This window comes from Clarias gariepinus, chromosome 12, assembly GCF_024256425.1.
Source record: "Clarias gariepinus isolate MV-2021 ecotype Netherlands chromosome 12, CGAR_prim_01v2, whole genome shotgun sequence".
Taxonomy (NCBI): Eukaryota; Metazoa; Chordata; class Actinopteri; order Siluriformes; family Clariidae; genus Clarias; species Clarias gariepinus.
In genome coordinates this window covers 12,635,197-12,650,542 of record NC_071111.1, presented here as the reverse complement: position 1 = coordinate 12,650,542, position 15,346 = coordinate 12,635,197, and the positions used below count along the sequence as shown (strand labels likewise).

The window sequence follows — 15,346 nt, the reverse complement described above, 5'->3', positions numbered from 1 at the left end:
GTCCTTTAAGTCTTGTTAGTTGTTTGGTTAGGCCTATTATTGATTGATAGGACTTGTTTGTCCAGTACATTCCACAGGTGCTCTGTTTTGGAGATGTTCTGACCTGGTACCTGAGATAGCCCAATTTGGCCTTTAATGTCACAGCTGCTCAGATACTTGAACTTACCCATTTTTTTTTTCCTGTTTCTAACACACCGACTTTAAGAATTATCTGTTTGCTTGATAATTAATACAGGTTCACCTGGGGGTGGTGTTAATGTTGCAGTTCATTCATCATTCTATATCCCAGGAGACTTTGGGCACGAGGCAGGGTACACCCTGGACAGGGAGGCAATCCATTTAAGGGGACAAATACTACAATTTGGGAACACCGGTTTGCCTAATCTTCCCGCCTTGGGTCTGTGTGCATGTTTTCCCCGTGCTTGGTGAGTTTCCTCTTGGTACTCCGGCTTCCTCTTACAGTTCAAAGATATGCTGATTAGGCTAATTGGCGTTCCCAAATTGCTGTGTATGTGTACCATGCAATGGATTGGCACCATGTTCAGGGTGTACCTTGCCTCGTGCTCTAAGATTCCTGGGATGGGAGTCTATCCCAGGAGACTTGGGGCACGTAGTGGGGTACACCCTGGACAGGGTGCCAATCCATCACAGGGCACACTAAGCACTGGGGAGAAAATTGGATTTCATAAAAAATAATAATAAAAATCTTTGAAAAGTGTATGGCCACACTTTCATGTATGATTATAGTGACAAGAAAAGTGACACTTTTGAATGCTACAATTAAATATTGAACTTTAAAGTAAGAAAATGTATTACATGATTTAAAAAAATACACTACATTTTATGAAAATATACAAATAATGTGTCTGTTAAATGATTTTGGCATTAGCAAAACTAAGTGGCAGCACTTGCCACTATATTTGTGGACTGACCCACGTACGAGTTCTGGTGAAAAATATTTCTTCACGTCACATTAAAATGACTCTTGAGTAAACAAGAGCTCGGCTTTAGACTGTCCCTGATTATTAGTGAGCCATTTGCGCGCGCGCGCGCGAGCGACTAAATCGCCGTTATTGCTCATATTTGGAGATGACAGGAGCCGTGTGAGGAATTTCCCACAATGCACTTGTCATTACCTAACAAGTCCTGCACAGACTCCGCTGTCAGACCGATGCAGCTCCGACCAACAAGTTCACTTCTAACACTTTACCTGCTCCTGGCTACTTTTATTTGTATTGGTAAGTTCCGTTTTTCTTCACTGTATATTAGAAAATACTCAAACGTGACGTGTCATTTTTTTTTGTACCAAGCTAGCTATAATATATGTTGGAAATGTATTAGACATTTTGGCGGCGTGAACAGAAATAACTCTCTCTCATAGTAACCGCGTGGTTTAGGAGAGCAACTGAGGTTTTTATTTATTCCTAGCTGGTGTTTAAATGCCAGTACTTTAGCTAGCTGCCGTACTTTGCTTGCTAGCTAGCTAACTAGCTAACTGTCTACCTGCGCGTGCAGTGTCTGTTAACTGTTGTTGCTATAGTAACTGGCTAACGAGTAATAGATACATGTAAAACAAAATTCCAAGCCAAAAAAAAGTCTTGATGACTGATTAAATGAGTTATTGCTAGATGTTTAAACCTAGGCCAACTTTGTGATAACCGGGTAATTCATGGACATAGGGATTATTTATATTTTTAAACATTATAATAAATTATACAGGTGGGTTATATATAATGCAAATCAGTCTTGTGCCAAACCCTGCTGAAAACCCAGGATAGTCTGACCAGGAACCAAACACACAGGCTAAGCTGGTAAGTTCCAGCTTCATCATTACTGTATTTAAACAAACTTTCAGTTTGTTCTATCTGCCTTATTGTTGTGTTATTTTCTTAAAAGTGGAGTAGAATTTTCTAGCATTTGTTTTCATCCCTCCCAGCATTAATTCCCCACCTGGTGATGATAATCCAGACAAACAAAGCTGGATTTTCCACTGGCAGTGTCTACCATGGCTAGAAACCCCAAAACTACCAGACAGTACATGCTTTTCTCTCTGACATTCGATACCAGGTTTAATTCCTAATGCTGGAGCTCAAATCCATTTGGAAGATGGGAACACTTACTGCAGAGTTTACATAATGTCAGTCTGACTCTCTTACAGCCATCACTGCCATATACGGTCAAATAAAGCTGCAGGAGTAATGAAATGTCAGCAGGATTTCTGACCCTCCCTCAATGATTAGTCTTTGGTTTTACATTTCAGTATTTTAACAGCAGCCAGTTTCACAGTTTACCAAAAAATTGGACGTGCCATTGTTTTGACATTTAAATTTCTCTCCTTGAAATTTGGGAAAGTCTTGTTTTTAAGCCACAGTGACTCAGCATCTGTGCAGAAAAAAATAAATATGTATACAGAGTGGCCGAATGTTTATATCTATATGCAAAAATGTATTTGAAAAGAACAAAATATGGCATCCACTGACTTTGTTGGCGTACACTGAATACCAGAATATTTGAAAATTTCTTTATGAACTGATGTTGCATGCGCAAATGATTTTCTCCTCTACTTTGCTTAGATTGTTCTGGGCTAATTTTGATAAAGTCTTGAGTTCGGGTTCTAGTCAGTCTTCTCTAGTTAGTTTAGAAGCCAACCCGTGTCTGAAATGAAAAGAAAAATATTGAATTTCATATAAGGAACAAGGCCTATTGATTAAAAGTTTGTATGAAAAACAAGACAATTGATTCATTATTAAATTTGTTTTTGTACTATTCAGTTTAAATGATTTTAGATGTCTTGGCTGACAGAAAAAAGACCATTTACTTTGAAACAATTACAAACCTAAGGTCAAGCATGCACCAAGCAAACCTAGCTAATTATAACTTATGCTAAGTGTAACGGTGGTCTATTTTTAAAGGTGGCCTCAGTTAACTCCAGTAAATCATTGTCATGATGGCTCAGATGGCTTGACTTTTTTAAAATGGCAAAGCAGTGAATGGTGCCACTCCTCTAGCCTGTTAAATTACCTCTGAAGTCATTGCTAGAGTTGCACTAAATATTTGGTAATGATGAATAAATATCCTAATAAAAGCCTATACCATTTTAAACCTCTTCACTATACCATTTTAAACCTCTTCACACAGTAATGTAACCTATTTAAAAAACAAAGCTGAATGTCACAGTAATGTAATCCAAGCACAGTCATTAGATGAATGAATAAAATCTTTAGTCCAGTAGATGAAAATATCACGCTTGTGTTTATCAGTGTCACCTGTGTGACCACTAGATGGACCTCCTTTCACATAAATTCTAGCCGTACATATTTTCTGCCTCTCTGGCTTACAGATTGTGTCCAGTTTTCTCAGTAGTAGTAGTAGGCTTTTTATGGATGGATTTTGCACTGGTATAATGAGTCCTGTTTTTTTCTGGATTACACTAGCACATTGTAGTATTATAACGCTGCACTTGTTTGATTTTATAGTTTCACCAGTCTGTGCTGAACGACCCTCAACCCACTCTTCTTCCTTGTAGCTGCTCTATCGCCGTTTGAATTTACAACATAATAGGTGTGATGGCGTACCATCTTCTCCGCACTTTGGCCCCAGTGGCCACTCTCCAGTACTCAAGGTCTATTATGAACATTGAGCGACTACTAAATCTCAGCTCACACGTTTCACTAGGTACTGTAATTTAAGATGTCTGTTTCTGTGACCAGTCCAGAGAGAAAGATAATAAGAGGATTGATTAAAGTTTTTGTTACTGAAAGATAGAGCAAAAAAAGAAAAAAAAAATTGTACCCTAAGACCAACCAGCTCTAATGAGCCATCACATACAGCACAGCGTGCTGCAAATGCAGAGAGTGCTTTTATACTCTCTGCATTTAGGTCACAATGTGACCATTAAAGTTTGACATTGTCCATATTATTAGACAGTGTCTCAATGTTTAGGCTAGTTCACTTCCTGCCATCCAAAGGTCACTAAGGGTTTATCATGTGCTACAGCCAGAGGAGACACTGATTTGACAATGAGCAGGATTTTGCACACCTACATACTGTGTTCCCGACACATTGTCTTTTCATTCAAGATTCAAGATTCAAATAAGTTTATTAATCCCAGAGGGAAATTGCTTAATGAATGACACTTTTGTTAACTGAAATCTATTCAACTTGTAACACTTAAAGTTTCTAACATATGAAATATAATTTTTTTTTCATTCTACAACATGTCTGGAAAAATTGCTATGATTTCTCTTTGAAGTAGGTATTTGTGTCTGAAAGCGTGTTTACCACTAGATTTCGACCATATACGCAACCAATTAAAAGTTTGGATACACCTTCTCTTTCAGTGTTTTTTTTCCCCCCTTTAGTTTTATTATTTTCAACATTGTACATTTATACCAAAGACACATTATGACAGAACATGTATGTTATCTTGTAAGCAAAAAGGTGTTAAACAACCCAGTTTTATATTTTAGATTGTCCGAAGTACTGTAGTTTGGCACACTCATCAGATTCATGAGGTAATCACCTGGTATGGTTTTCAGTTTACAGGTGTGCCTTGTCGAGAATTAATTTATGCTTTCGAACATCAGTTGTCTTGTGCAGAGAAAGATTGGGTACAGAGTCAGTAGCCCAATTAGTGCTACTACTATAAAAATACATATTATGGCAAGAAGCACTTACATTCACATTGTGGCATTTGGCAGACGACCCTTATCCAGAGTGACTTACACTTACTTATCTTATTACGCGTTTGAGCAGTTGAGGGTTAAGGGCCTTGCTCAAGGGCCCTACAGTGGCAAATTGGTGGTGGGGTTTGAACCTGGATAAACTTGGGACCTTCTGCTCAGTAGTCCAATGCCTTAACCACTTAGCTACTCCTGTCTATTAGCGAAGCACTTATTTAAGTAAAGAAAAAAGACTATTATTAGGAAATAAAGATAGGTCAATCTGAAGAACTTTCCCAAGTGCAGTCACCTAAATCATTAAACATTATAATGAAACTGTCTCTCAAGAGGACTGTCCTGGGAAAGGAAGACCAAGAGCTACCCGTGCTGCAGAGGATAAGTTTATTAGAATGAGTAGCCTCAGAAACTGAAAATTTACAGCAACTTATGTTAGAGTCACCAAAAGTTCAAGCAGCAGACGTATTTCAACATCCACTGTTCAGAGTGAGACAGACCTTTATGGACAAATTGCGGCGAAGAAGAAGAAAGAAACACAAGAAATGGACATAAGATCAGTGGGGAAAACTGCTTTTTGATTGGGTGAAATCTTTGACCATGTCTTTTTTAGACATATAGAGACGGAGAACAGACGGTTCCTGAATGTGTGTTTTTTCCCTATGTAAAACATGGAGGAGGAGGTGTAATGGTGTGCAAGTGCTTTGCTGGTGATACTGATGGTGATTGAGAGCACAGTTACCCAGAACATTTCTCAGCAACATGCTATCCCATTTGGTTTGCACTTAGCGGGACCATCATTTGTTTTCCCACAGGACAATGACTCCAAACTCGCCTCAAGATTACTTGTCCTAGAAGAAGAAGTGCTGCATCACATGACCTGCCCTCCACAATCACTGGATCTAAAACCAACTGAGAGGGTTTGCGATGAGTTGGATTGGAGAGTAAAGGAAAAGCAGCCAACAAGCATTCGTCACCTCTGGGGACTCCTTTAAGATTTTTTGGTAAATCATTCCAGGTGACTAGAGTGAGAGAATGCCAAGAGTGTGCAAAGCTTTCATCAAAGTAAAATGTGGCTGATTTAAAGATTTTAAAATATAAAACATATTCTGGGTTATTTAACACATTTTTGTTGACTACATATTTCCATATTTGTTCTGTCATAATTTCAATTTCAATCTTGAACAATAAAGATGAAGAAAAATGATTGAATAAGAAGGCATGTCCAAACTTTTGACTGGTACTGTAGTTTCTGATCAAACTCTACCTTTCTAAACTAACTTCAAGCTTTTTCTTACCCTTCTTTGTATTACTGTTTTCTGAACATCAAAATAAAGAAAAAAAGTGTGATCTGTTTGACTTTAACCATGTACCAGGTGGACTGTTTGGAATACTGCAGAAATTTCTGACCACACAGAGAAGCTACTGTAGCATAAATTGTTGGAAAAAAGCTTTTTCTTCTGCTAGCTTTTCATTTAAAATGAGGTGCTTCATGTTGCTTCCTCCGTCATTTGTTCTCATAAATTCTTTCTCCAGCTTAAAAGATGGAATTTTAGGATTAGTCTCACAAGCAAGCTCTAGCTTCATCATTAAGTCTTTAATTTATTTCTTTAAATAATTAATTTTAAGTACATTTTTAAATTAATTTTACAAATCCTTATTTTAGTCCAGTGACAATAACGTGCTTCAGAATGATCACTTACTTAAAGTTTTCTTTTCTACTGTAAAATGGGTACACAGAAATGTAGAGAGATATTTAGCCAAAAATGTGTACAAAAGATATGTCGTTGTTTATTTTTTGTCAGTGGTGTAAGGAGCATCTGAGGTTGGGACCGTCCTAAGGTTGACCTCTCTGCTCTATGTGTCCAACTGACTCTGTTGACTTGTGTTTTTTTTTTTCTTTCTGTCCTTCCTGTACCCCGCCTTTGTTGTTTTTTTTTGTTGTTTTTTTTCCTTCCCCACCTTCTCTAGTCTGAGCCTGTTGTCGGTCCTGCGGCAGCGTCCACCGTGGTAGCAGCATCCATGTCTGGCTTCAATCTTCTGCATTTGGTGACCAAAAACCAACCTGCTAAACTCAAGGCCTGCGGGCTTCCCTCAGGTCCACTGGACGCTGTGTGTTTGCAGTGTGTGCACTGTGTGTAGCGTGCTCTGCCTCTGCAAGGTCTAACACGTGCTTTCCTCTATGTGCGCACTTATGAGTGTTTGCGTGAGCAAGGGGTATTGGATGACGTCACTTACAGGAAAAGCCACTGTGCAGAGTTAATGCTAATCTAGCAGTAATGTATTCAAAAGTGTATTTACACATGCATAATGTAAAAACAGCACTGTAAAAAAAAAAGACCACTGCTTAAAAAAAAAAGGAGAGGAAAAGGGAGGAGAGGTTGCTTTTTCTGTATTTGACAACTCCTTGGTGCCAGATTTCATCATTCTTTTTCCTAGTCTAGATTCTTCAGTTGTTCATGGATTTGATGTCTAACATTTTTCCTAACTTCCTTTAAGCTTGCATGCACAGCTGAGCTTCAAATTGTTTTGCTGTTTTTTATTTTATTTTATTTTTTACATGGTACAACTGCTACTGGATCCCAGTAGCAGAACCAGCAGATCCCAGCCTTTATGGTAGTATGGGGCAATGAAGACAAAATGTATTATGTACTGGAGAATTTAAATCCAATGACACTGAGCAGATTTAATGTTATTTAGGGATAGCCTCACATTTCTTTACATAGCTTCACCTTTCTTTTATTCCTGCTATTTCTAGTTCTTTCCTTTGCTTTCTTTGTTTCTTTATTGTTTTATCATTTTCTTTTAATCATTTTCGTTTTTTATTGTTTTCTTTCTTGCCCTTTCTAGTTCTTTATTTCTTGTGCTTTCTCCTGTTTTATCATATTTTCATTTTTTATATTTCTCATCTTTGTTTTTAGCTCTAGCATTGTTTTTTTCATTCTTTGTTCTTCAGTTTTATTTTTTTACTTTTAGCTCTCTCTCTCTCTCTCTTTCTGTCACTTTCTCTTTTTGTGTGAGTATGTCTATCTAATAGGATCCAGAAGTCCTCTCCCTGTGAGAATATAGGGAAGTCCTGTAAGGAGGGATCTTCTCTTCTCTTCCCCACTCTTTTCCTCTTCTTTCTTCTCTTTTCCTCCCAGAGTTTGCAAATTTTCAGAAGTACCTTTGTGCTCACTCGACAGAGAAAGAGGCTGCTCATTGGACCCCATTCGCCAGTGGGACCCTTTAAAGACCCTATTATTTCCTCCTTTCACATGGTTTCAATTTTGTGGCCAGAATTTCTCCACACAGAACACAAGTGACAGGAACTCCAATCTCCCAACACATGGCCTTCAACTGAGCAGGAGCTCAGAAAATAACACAGTAGTGTTTAACCACTGTTGGGCTCACACGCACAATGAAAGTACTCTTATCCAGTGAGGGGGGTAAATTAGTATTAGCTGGACATTCAAAGCAGTTATGTTGTATTTTACTGCATGCTGCAGCTAGTTTGGTGTTAAGTAGGAAAAAAAAATTGAGCTTGGATTTACTCTTAGGGTATTAAATTGTGTTATTTATGTGTAAATGGACCAGTATTTAGTCAGTCATTGATTTGCCCTCTAGGTGTCCCCATAGATGCAATGCTAGATAGCTTGTAGGTATTTCCCCTTGCAAGGAACTGATGACATGGATGTTTACTCAAGGTACAAATTAGTTGATAAATAATGCACAGTGTAATACTCTGGCTGTAGCACATCATTTTGCACTGACCCACTGTCACATGCCGTACAGTTTTCAAGGCAAGAGTCAACATGCATCGATTCTGTTTGGTCATCATATAAATCATATATTATAAATATACTCTTGTATATTAGTAATCAAAATTGCTCAACAAGAACCCAGATTTTCAAAATGGAAGCATGTGTGCCTGGTTGATGCGCTTTAAAAATTTTTGAGCATGACCGAGTGCATGCTTCGGTGTAGAAATAAAATCTTTGAGCATGTGCATAACCTGTCCACACATCAGAACAATGAACACTGGCTCAGGCTTGGAATTATGCAGAAACAGGTCATCTTTAAAACTGCTATATGATGGCTTAATTTGATTTGCATATAGTTTTGCGGTGCTGATTTTTTTTTTTTCAATAAGTGTTTTAATGTTGGTAAACTAAAGATACTGACTTGCATCCTCCCCAACTTATTCTAGGGACAAGCCGTGCCAAGAAGACATGGCCCCAAAGCTTTTCTCAGGAAGAGCTGAGGAAGCGCTTGACCCCTATGCAGTACCATATTACTCAGGAAAAGGGCACAGAGAGGTGAGATGATCAGAAGAGAGTGTTGATGAGTTTCTGAAAAGATCATTTAAGTATATATATTTTTTTACATGTAAGTTTATATGCTATATGACATGTTAATTTTCATGATCCATTATCATCAACAACATTTGAAAAGTAGTGAGGAAGCCTGTCATACAGAGATGTTTTGGTTCTGAAGTGCCATCTAGTGGATAACACTTTTTTAATCCTCCTAATGTATGAAAGTTGTATGTATGGTTATGGGGGGAAAAAGGGAATTTCCGTAGCTGCGGCGTCAGCACACCGTCACCTGTCAGACTGATCCTCATCTGAAGGTTGTCTTTAGGTGGTATAATGTATACAGCAGTTACACACCATAATGCATCAATGAATGACAATTAAAAATGCCAAAAACCTAAACAAAGTTGGCTACAAAGTATAAAAAAAAAAAAACACATAGTGGAAAGTCTTAAACGGTTTAAAAAACATTTTAGGAGATTTTTAGAAATATGTTTTGTTGTCCTTCTATATTGTGTAGCCCTAAAGAGTGCAAATATTAGAAGCCTCCTTTTCCCTGATGTTTTTCATATGTTTTGTACTCCTTATTTGAACCATTTGAAATGTTTTTTTTTCCCTTTTGGTTTTAGAGAGCTACACAAATATTCAAAACATCCGCCCTAGTGATTTATGGTTATGAAATACATCAGAGATTTGTCACATGAGCTTTCTGTAGTGCCGGATGGATAGTTGTCTCCTGACTGTTCTGAGATTGTTGCTGTCTCCGTTTGGCCTGTCTGGTTTAAGGAAACAAGAGCGCGGTCGAAAGCACTGAGGATGCCAGCCTGCAAACCGTGTCATGTTTGCAGAGAAAAAGGCAGAACTTTTTCCCCTTCTCTGGTTGGGTTAGGCCACAGCAAAGCACACGTGGGGAAAGTATTTATCGGCCCATTGGCAGGAGGAATGTGAAAAATGCCCCAGGCCCTGAGTCTGCGTGTGGGTGAGGGTGTTGAGTTTTCTGAGGCCTGCGGCTTGCAGACGATCAGAGGTTACAAAACCAAGCTGCTCCCTTTTTAGATATTCCCTCTCTCTGCGTGTCGCCCTCACTGCGGCCTGATCTAAACCAGCCATGTTCATCCAGATCAGCTTCTTAAGCATAGTGGTCACGATTAAACTGTTTATAAATCATGTTGAATTTCATGACCCTTTCAACCAGATGTGTTGAGCAAGACTAACCAAATGCAGTTTGGTAACAAGCCACAAACATGTTTGTAAGGTAAAGGATTTAAGGTCAATAAAGCAAGTATGAAACATCTTCAAATATTGAGTTAGTCTGTATGAGCGCATGTAAATAATGAATCTTGTCTTTTGTACATTTTAGTGCATTCAGGGGAGAATATACAGACCACAAAGAGGAGGGGACATACAGGTGTGTTGTCTGCGGCACCCCTCTGTTTGCGTAAGTTACCATTTTTAAGAATACTTTTTAATGAATTGTTAGTAATTCTCATAATTTACCTCCCGCCCAGCATCATTACCATAAAGCTCTGTTAGAGCCTACAAAACCCTCCAAAGCATGTGCTAATAAGATATTAGTAACAGACCACTGTCAGTTGTTCTGCCTGGTTGATATGCACTTTCGATGTCTCATCCTGGGTGATTGGTGGGTTTGGGCTTCTCCACACATGTCCCAGATGCAGTAAGAGGTTAACTCTACCTGACAGGGTGTCCGAAGGCAGCCCAGGAGCCATTACCAGGTCGACTTTTTCCCACAACTCGCTGAAGAGCTTCAAAGGATGCTGAATTTATGGCTTGCATTAACCCATATCTTAGGAACAATGTTCTCAAAGGAGATAGACAACCTCCCTCCCATCCTCCAAAGTATGTGCTCGGAGAACACAAATTGCCTACTTATTGCTCGCTCGATATTTCCTAAATTATTTTTTGTGTGTGTGGGGGGAGGGGAAAAGTAATTAGACAAAATAAAACACTTGGGAAACACTTGGCTTTGTAATAAAAGTTTGAGCTCAGAGTTAGACCATGACTTGACATTTGGGGAAAAATAGTCCCCCATCAGGTGTAATGCTTTCTTTTTCTGAACCTGTTGTTAGACAGCTCAGCTCTGAAGAAATCAACTTTTTAAGCTTTAATAAATAAATAAATAAATACATTTTTTAAATATTTTTTTTCTTTTTGTTGCAGGTCTGATAAGAAATTTGATTCTGGTTCAGGTATGTTTTTTGGTTTGTTTGTTTGTTTTGTTTTCCAATCTCTCTAATCAGACCAGTTATGTTAATTTAAATTTCTAGGTATCTGATGGCATAGCATCTTAGCATCTAGCTAATAAGGAAATGCACAAGTTGTATGCATGTGTGAATACTTGTGACTTTTCTTTTGTAAAATTGAAGTGCTGCACTTAAAGAATGAAATATGTCTCGATTGCCACGCAAAAAATATAAACTTGCTGCCTTTGACCTGTTTCTCTCTCTTTTTCTCTCTCTGTTGCTCATACTCCTCATAAGGGAGAGGTTGACCTTTCTGACCTCTTTATGGTTGATTGCAAGGCCGAGGGTGTACTCAGTCTGCCGTCTAATAAGGCACTAAATGCGGGCTACAAAGGTTCACATTTTTATTTATCTACATGCGTGAAGTAGGCGAACACGCTGACTTTAATAGGCTCACGAAATATCTAGCCAGTTATTTTAATGAACACTATCTGTGTCTCTAAGATTAATGTAACGGCAGTAAACATTAGGTTGCTGTCTTTTTGTAATCCTTCGGGAATTCGCAGCTCTTAATTTGTTCACATCAAGCACAATACTATTCCATTTCATTTGCAATTAGTACATAACTCTGAGCAATTATTATTATTTTTTTATCATCACATTGGGAAAAAAGACTGTGCCTTATAGCTTTGCACCAATTTATTTAAAATGAAGTCTTGCAATTTTAATCTTAGTTAGGCCTCTGCCGTGTGTTAAAGGTCACAGGCATGGGTCCAGTAAAATGTATTATTTCAAATGTGTAAAAAAAAAAAAAAAAAAAAATTTTTTTTTTGTGGCAGAGCATGACACAATACAAATACTATTCTGGGAACGGTTTGTTAATGTCTCACAGCTCTGCAATCCAAAACATTTTCTCTTGTGGTGTTATGTACGCTATTTTTATTCCGTCTCTGTTCAACCTACAAGCATGCATGAATTCCCCACAGAAAACAACCTGTAATAGAAACCATGTGGGCCCACGGTGAAAAATAGGATTTTCCTTGCACTGAGTGATTTCTGTCTTTGCTGCAGAGACCAGAGCCAAAACCTCCTGCGTTGTATGCAGTCTGTGTTGCAGGCCAGCCTCATATAGACTGAATTTCCTGTTTTGTCAGAGCACTGCTACACTGCTCCATTCACTGCTCCGCTCAATCCACTGATAAAACTCCATTAGATCAGTGCAGAAACGATCCACCGGGATTCTCCTGCTCTGACTCATAGGATTTCTATATTCCCTCGAGAGCTTCCTGTGTCTGAGTGGAATTTTGCGGCTTTGTAGTTGCGGCCAAGCACTGCCTCCCTAGCTAGGGAGGAGGAAAGGGGGGGGGTTGGCTGAGGCATGCTGGGCCAAGGATTGGGGAGCGGCAGAGCAGGAAAGAGGTGCGGGAGGGGTGAGGAACCGACTGGTGCTTTTAACCACAGATAGCATCTCAACAATGAGTCGTCTCCTATAAGCCTCAAGTCAGTCATGATCACATCAGTAATACTATGTTTGCTAATGATGCGACCGTGCAACTTGGAGCAGTCGTGTGTCAATGAGAGCTTGCACTCTGTGGGATCCCTGGGATAAGCCCCTGTTGATGTTCAGCATATGGTCTCAACAGTCCGGGCCCCATGTCTAGCTGGCTGAAAGGAAAAAGCCTCTAGAATTACCAGTGCATGGTACCGCTTAGCAATTAAGAAGGAACATGCTGTTGGTTATTGAACTTGGGGTGAACAACAGGATAAAGCTGGGGAGGTGGAAACTTGAGGGAGGTTTATTTTCAACACAGACCTCTTCTCCTGCTTCCCTGTACCATTTTTTGTTTGTTTGTTTTATACATAAGTTTTAATCTGTTTTGAATGAAGAAAGATTTAAGGATGGAATGACTAGAGAGAGAGGGAGAGGATAGAGGCCGTGTCAAATATTTTTCATTTTTACATGTGCTTTGTCTGCCAGCTTTTGCTTCATAACCTATGAATCAGCGGCTGTTGTGAATGACTAATTCAAACTCAAACAGTTTTAAATTGTTCTGCGTGACTTAAGAACTTGCGAGAGCCTCAGGGCATACTTCATCGCACCACCTAGATATAAAGCAAAGTTACTTTGGTCCAGGGGTGCAAGGTCATTAACTGCTACATTAATTGTTTATATTAATGTAGAAGGCTTGCTGGGGATGGCTTCTTTATATGAATACATTTTGTCAAAGCAGTATGAGAGCGAGAGCTCCAGATCTTCCTCTCCTCCAGACTCTGTAGCTACCCAGGAAGCCGTGAGGAGGACCACCCATGAGCCGGCATGGCCGCTATTTCCATTCACTCCCCTTTTAGAAAGCTGAAGTCTTCCACATTAAAGCTATGCGGTACAGAGATAGTCTGCCACACCGAGGATTAGGCAGATATTTTCTGTGACTTTTATTTGACTTCCTCAGCTTTTGGTTAGACAAACCACCTGTAATAGCATGTGGTATCTAGAAGTTCTCTGTCTTTCGGTAGAGATGGCACTTAATTCATTCGCTGTTTTTTTTAGGTGTTAATATTACATGTTTATTTGTATCTCATGTCAGGCTAAACATTACCACATATAGAACAAAAACAGTATGTTTTTTTTTTATGTTTTTAATTCATGAAAATATGCAAATCACTCTGAGCATGCTGAAATCTGCTTTATGTTTAATAAAGGCCACCGCTTCATTCTGTCCTTTTAATTACAAGGCAAGCAAGGATCTTACTAAGCAATGAAAAGAAAGTTGGAGAGGGGGTACGCCAAACATCTAGTCTGGAATGAGTTACAAAAATAAACGCTTAGCGGCGGTTTGGCAGGGTCTAATAAAAAGACACTCCAAGTGCTAAGACGGAGAGGGAAAAGCCAAGATGTAGTAGGGGGATTCCATTCTATTGGTGCTTCCAGGTTAGAATAAAAACAAGCACAAATATGCACCCATACTATAGTACCTCACACACCGCAGATGTGCAAACTGGCAGTGCATAACACAACAATGTGGTGTTTTTTTTTCTTTTTTTTTTTTCTTTCCCTTTCTCTTCTTCAGGATGGCCATCCTTTTTCGATCTGATCAACGAGGAATCAGTATCGGTGACAGATGACTTCTCTTACGGCATGCACAGAGTGGAGACTAGCTGTAGTCAGGTACAGTCCTTTTAGCAAAAACACATGACTCACCACAGGACTGTAATGGGTGGTTCAATAGAGCCGTGTGTGAAATTAACTCTCTGCTTATTTTCAGTGTGGCGCACACCTTGGACACCTATTTGACGACGGCCCCCGGCCCACTGGGAAGCGCTACTGCATAAACTCTGCCTCTCTCACATTTCAGCCCAAAAATGTTGCTCCTGAAGGGGCAGAACCAAGCGCCACCACAGGCCAATCATCAACATCTAGTAAGACTGAGCTTTGAAGGGAAAATTTGGTAAATCAGCCAAATATCAGAACTTTGATGTATATCCTTCAAAGTTCACTTCTGGATGACCAGATTCAGGTCAACCCTGATGCATTGCAGGTGAGCCTAGCAATAAGACAAGGGTGTTCTCCAGCAACCAGAAAGATATTCGGTAGCAGTACTACAGAAAAACAGCATTATTTCAATGGCCTTGACTGATATGATCAACTAGTCAGTCACCCATAAAAATTTCCCCATTACAGAGATGCATGTCACCTGAAACGCCTCTACAGAAAATCCGCTGTGTGCTGCAGCAGCTTTTACCATCGACTAGTGGTTTTTATAAAACAATATTATGAACTGTGAGGTAGACTGTGGTTGATTTACAGTTTTGTTGACAGTTGTTATTAAACAATTATTCAGTCCTATTTGGCATAGTTTGTTTTGTGAATTTATCAGAACGTGAAAAGGCACATGCTTACAGTGTGTCAGGTATACATGTCTGTGAGCATTGGAATGAGATTTTTGTTTTATAATGCCTTTTTGACTTTCAGAGAAGGTCAGCATGTGATTTTTGACCTTGTTGTTGTAGCTACTTTATGTAGATAGGTAGTCCACTTAGAGAGATTTTTTGTTTTTATTAAAATATTCTTAGCTTCCATATGAATATGTATATATTACACAGGTTTATTAGAGCTTAATAATATTAGGCATGGAAAGAATCAATTGTTACTCAAATAAATTGATGTATTAGT

At 39.0% G+C, this 15,346-nt stretch overlaps 1 protein-coding gene across 6 annotated transcripts; it reads left to right on the top strand.

Moving 5' to 3' along the window:
• The first annotated feature begins 1,089 nt into the window (after nucleotides 1–1,089).
• Nucleotides 1,090–15,019, top strand: msrb3 (methionine sulfoxide reductase B3). 6 transcript variants are annotated; one of them, XM_053508803.1, is made up of 7 exons: nucleotides 1,090–1,238; nucleotides 3,562–3,675; nucleotides 8,866–8,974; nucleotides 10,332–10,409; nucleotides 11,153–11,181; nucleotides 14,244–14,341; nucleotides 14,439–15,019. In XM_053508803.1, exons 1-7 carry the CDS (start codon nucleotides 1,121–1,123, stop codon nucleotides 14,607–14,609), a joined length of 717 nt encoding a protein of 238 aa, XP_053364778.1. In that variant the 5' UTR covers nucleotides 1,090–1,120; the 3' UTR covers nucleotides 14,610–15,019. The 6 variants fall into 6 exon arrangements, 5 of the variants coding, with proteins under 5 accessions (XP_053364778.1, XP_053364773.1, XP_053364776.1 ...); XM_053508798.1 differs by having other exon boundaries at nucleotides 1,100–1,238; nucleotides 3,477–3,675; XR_008361464.1 differs by lacking the exon at nucleotides 3,562–3,675 and having other exon boundaries at nucleotides 1,121–1,238; nucleotides 14,439–14,711; nucleotides 14,855–15,019.
• Nucleotides 15,020–15,346: the final 327 nt, after the last annotated feature.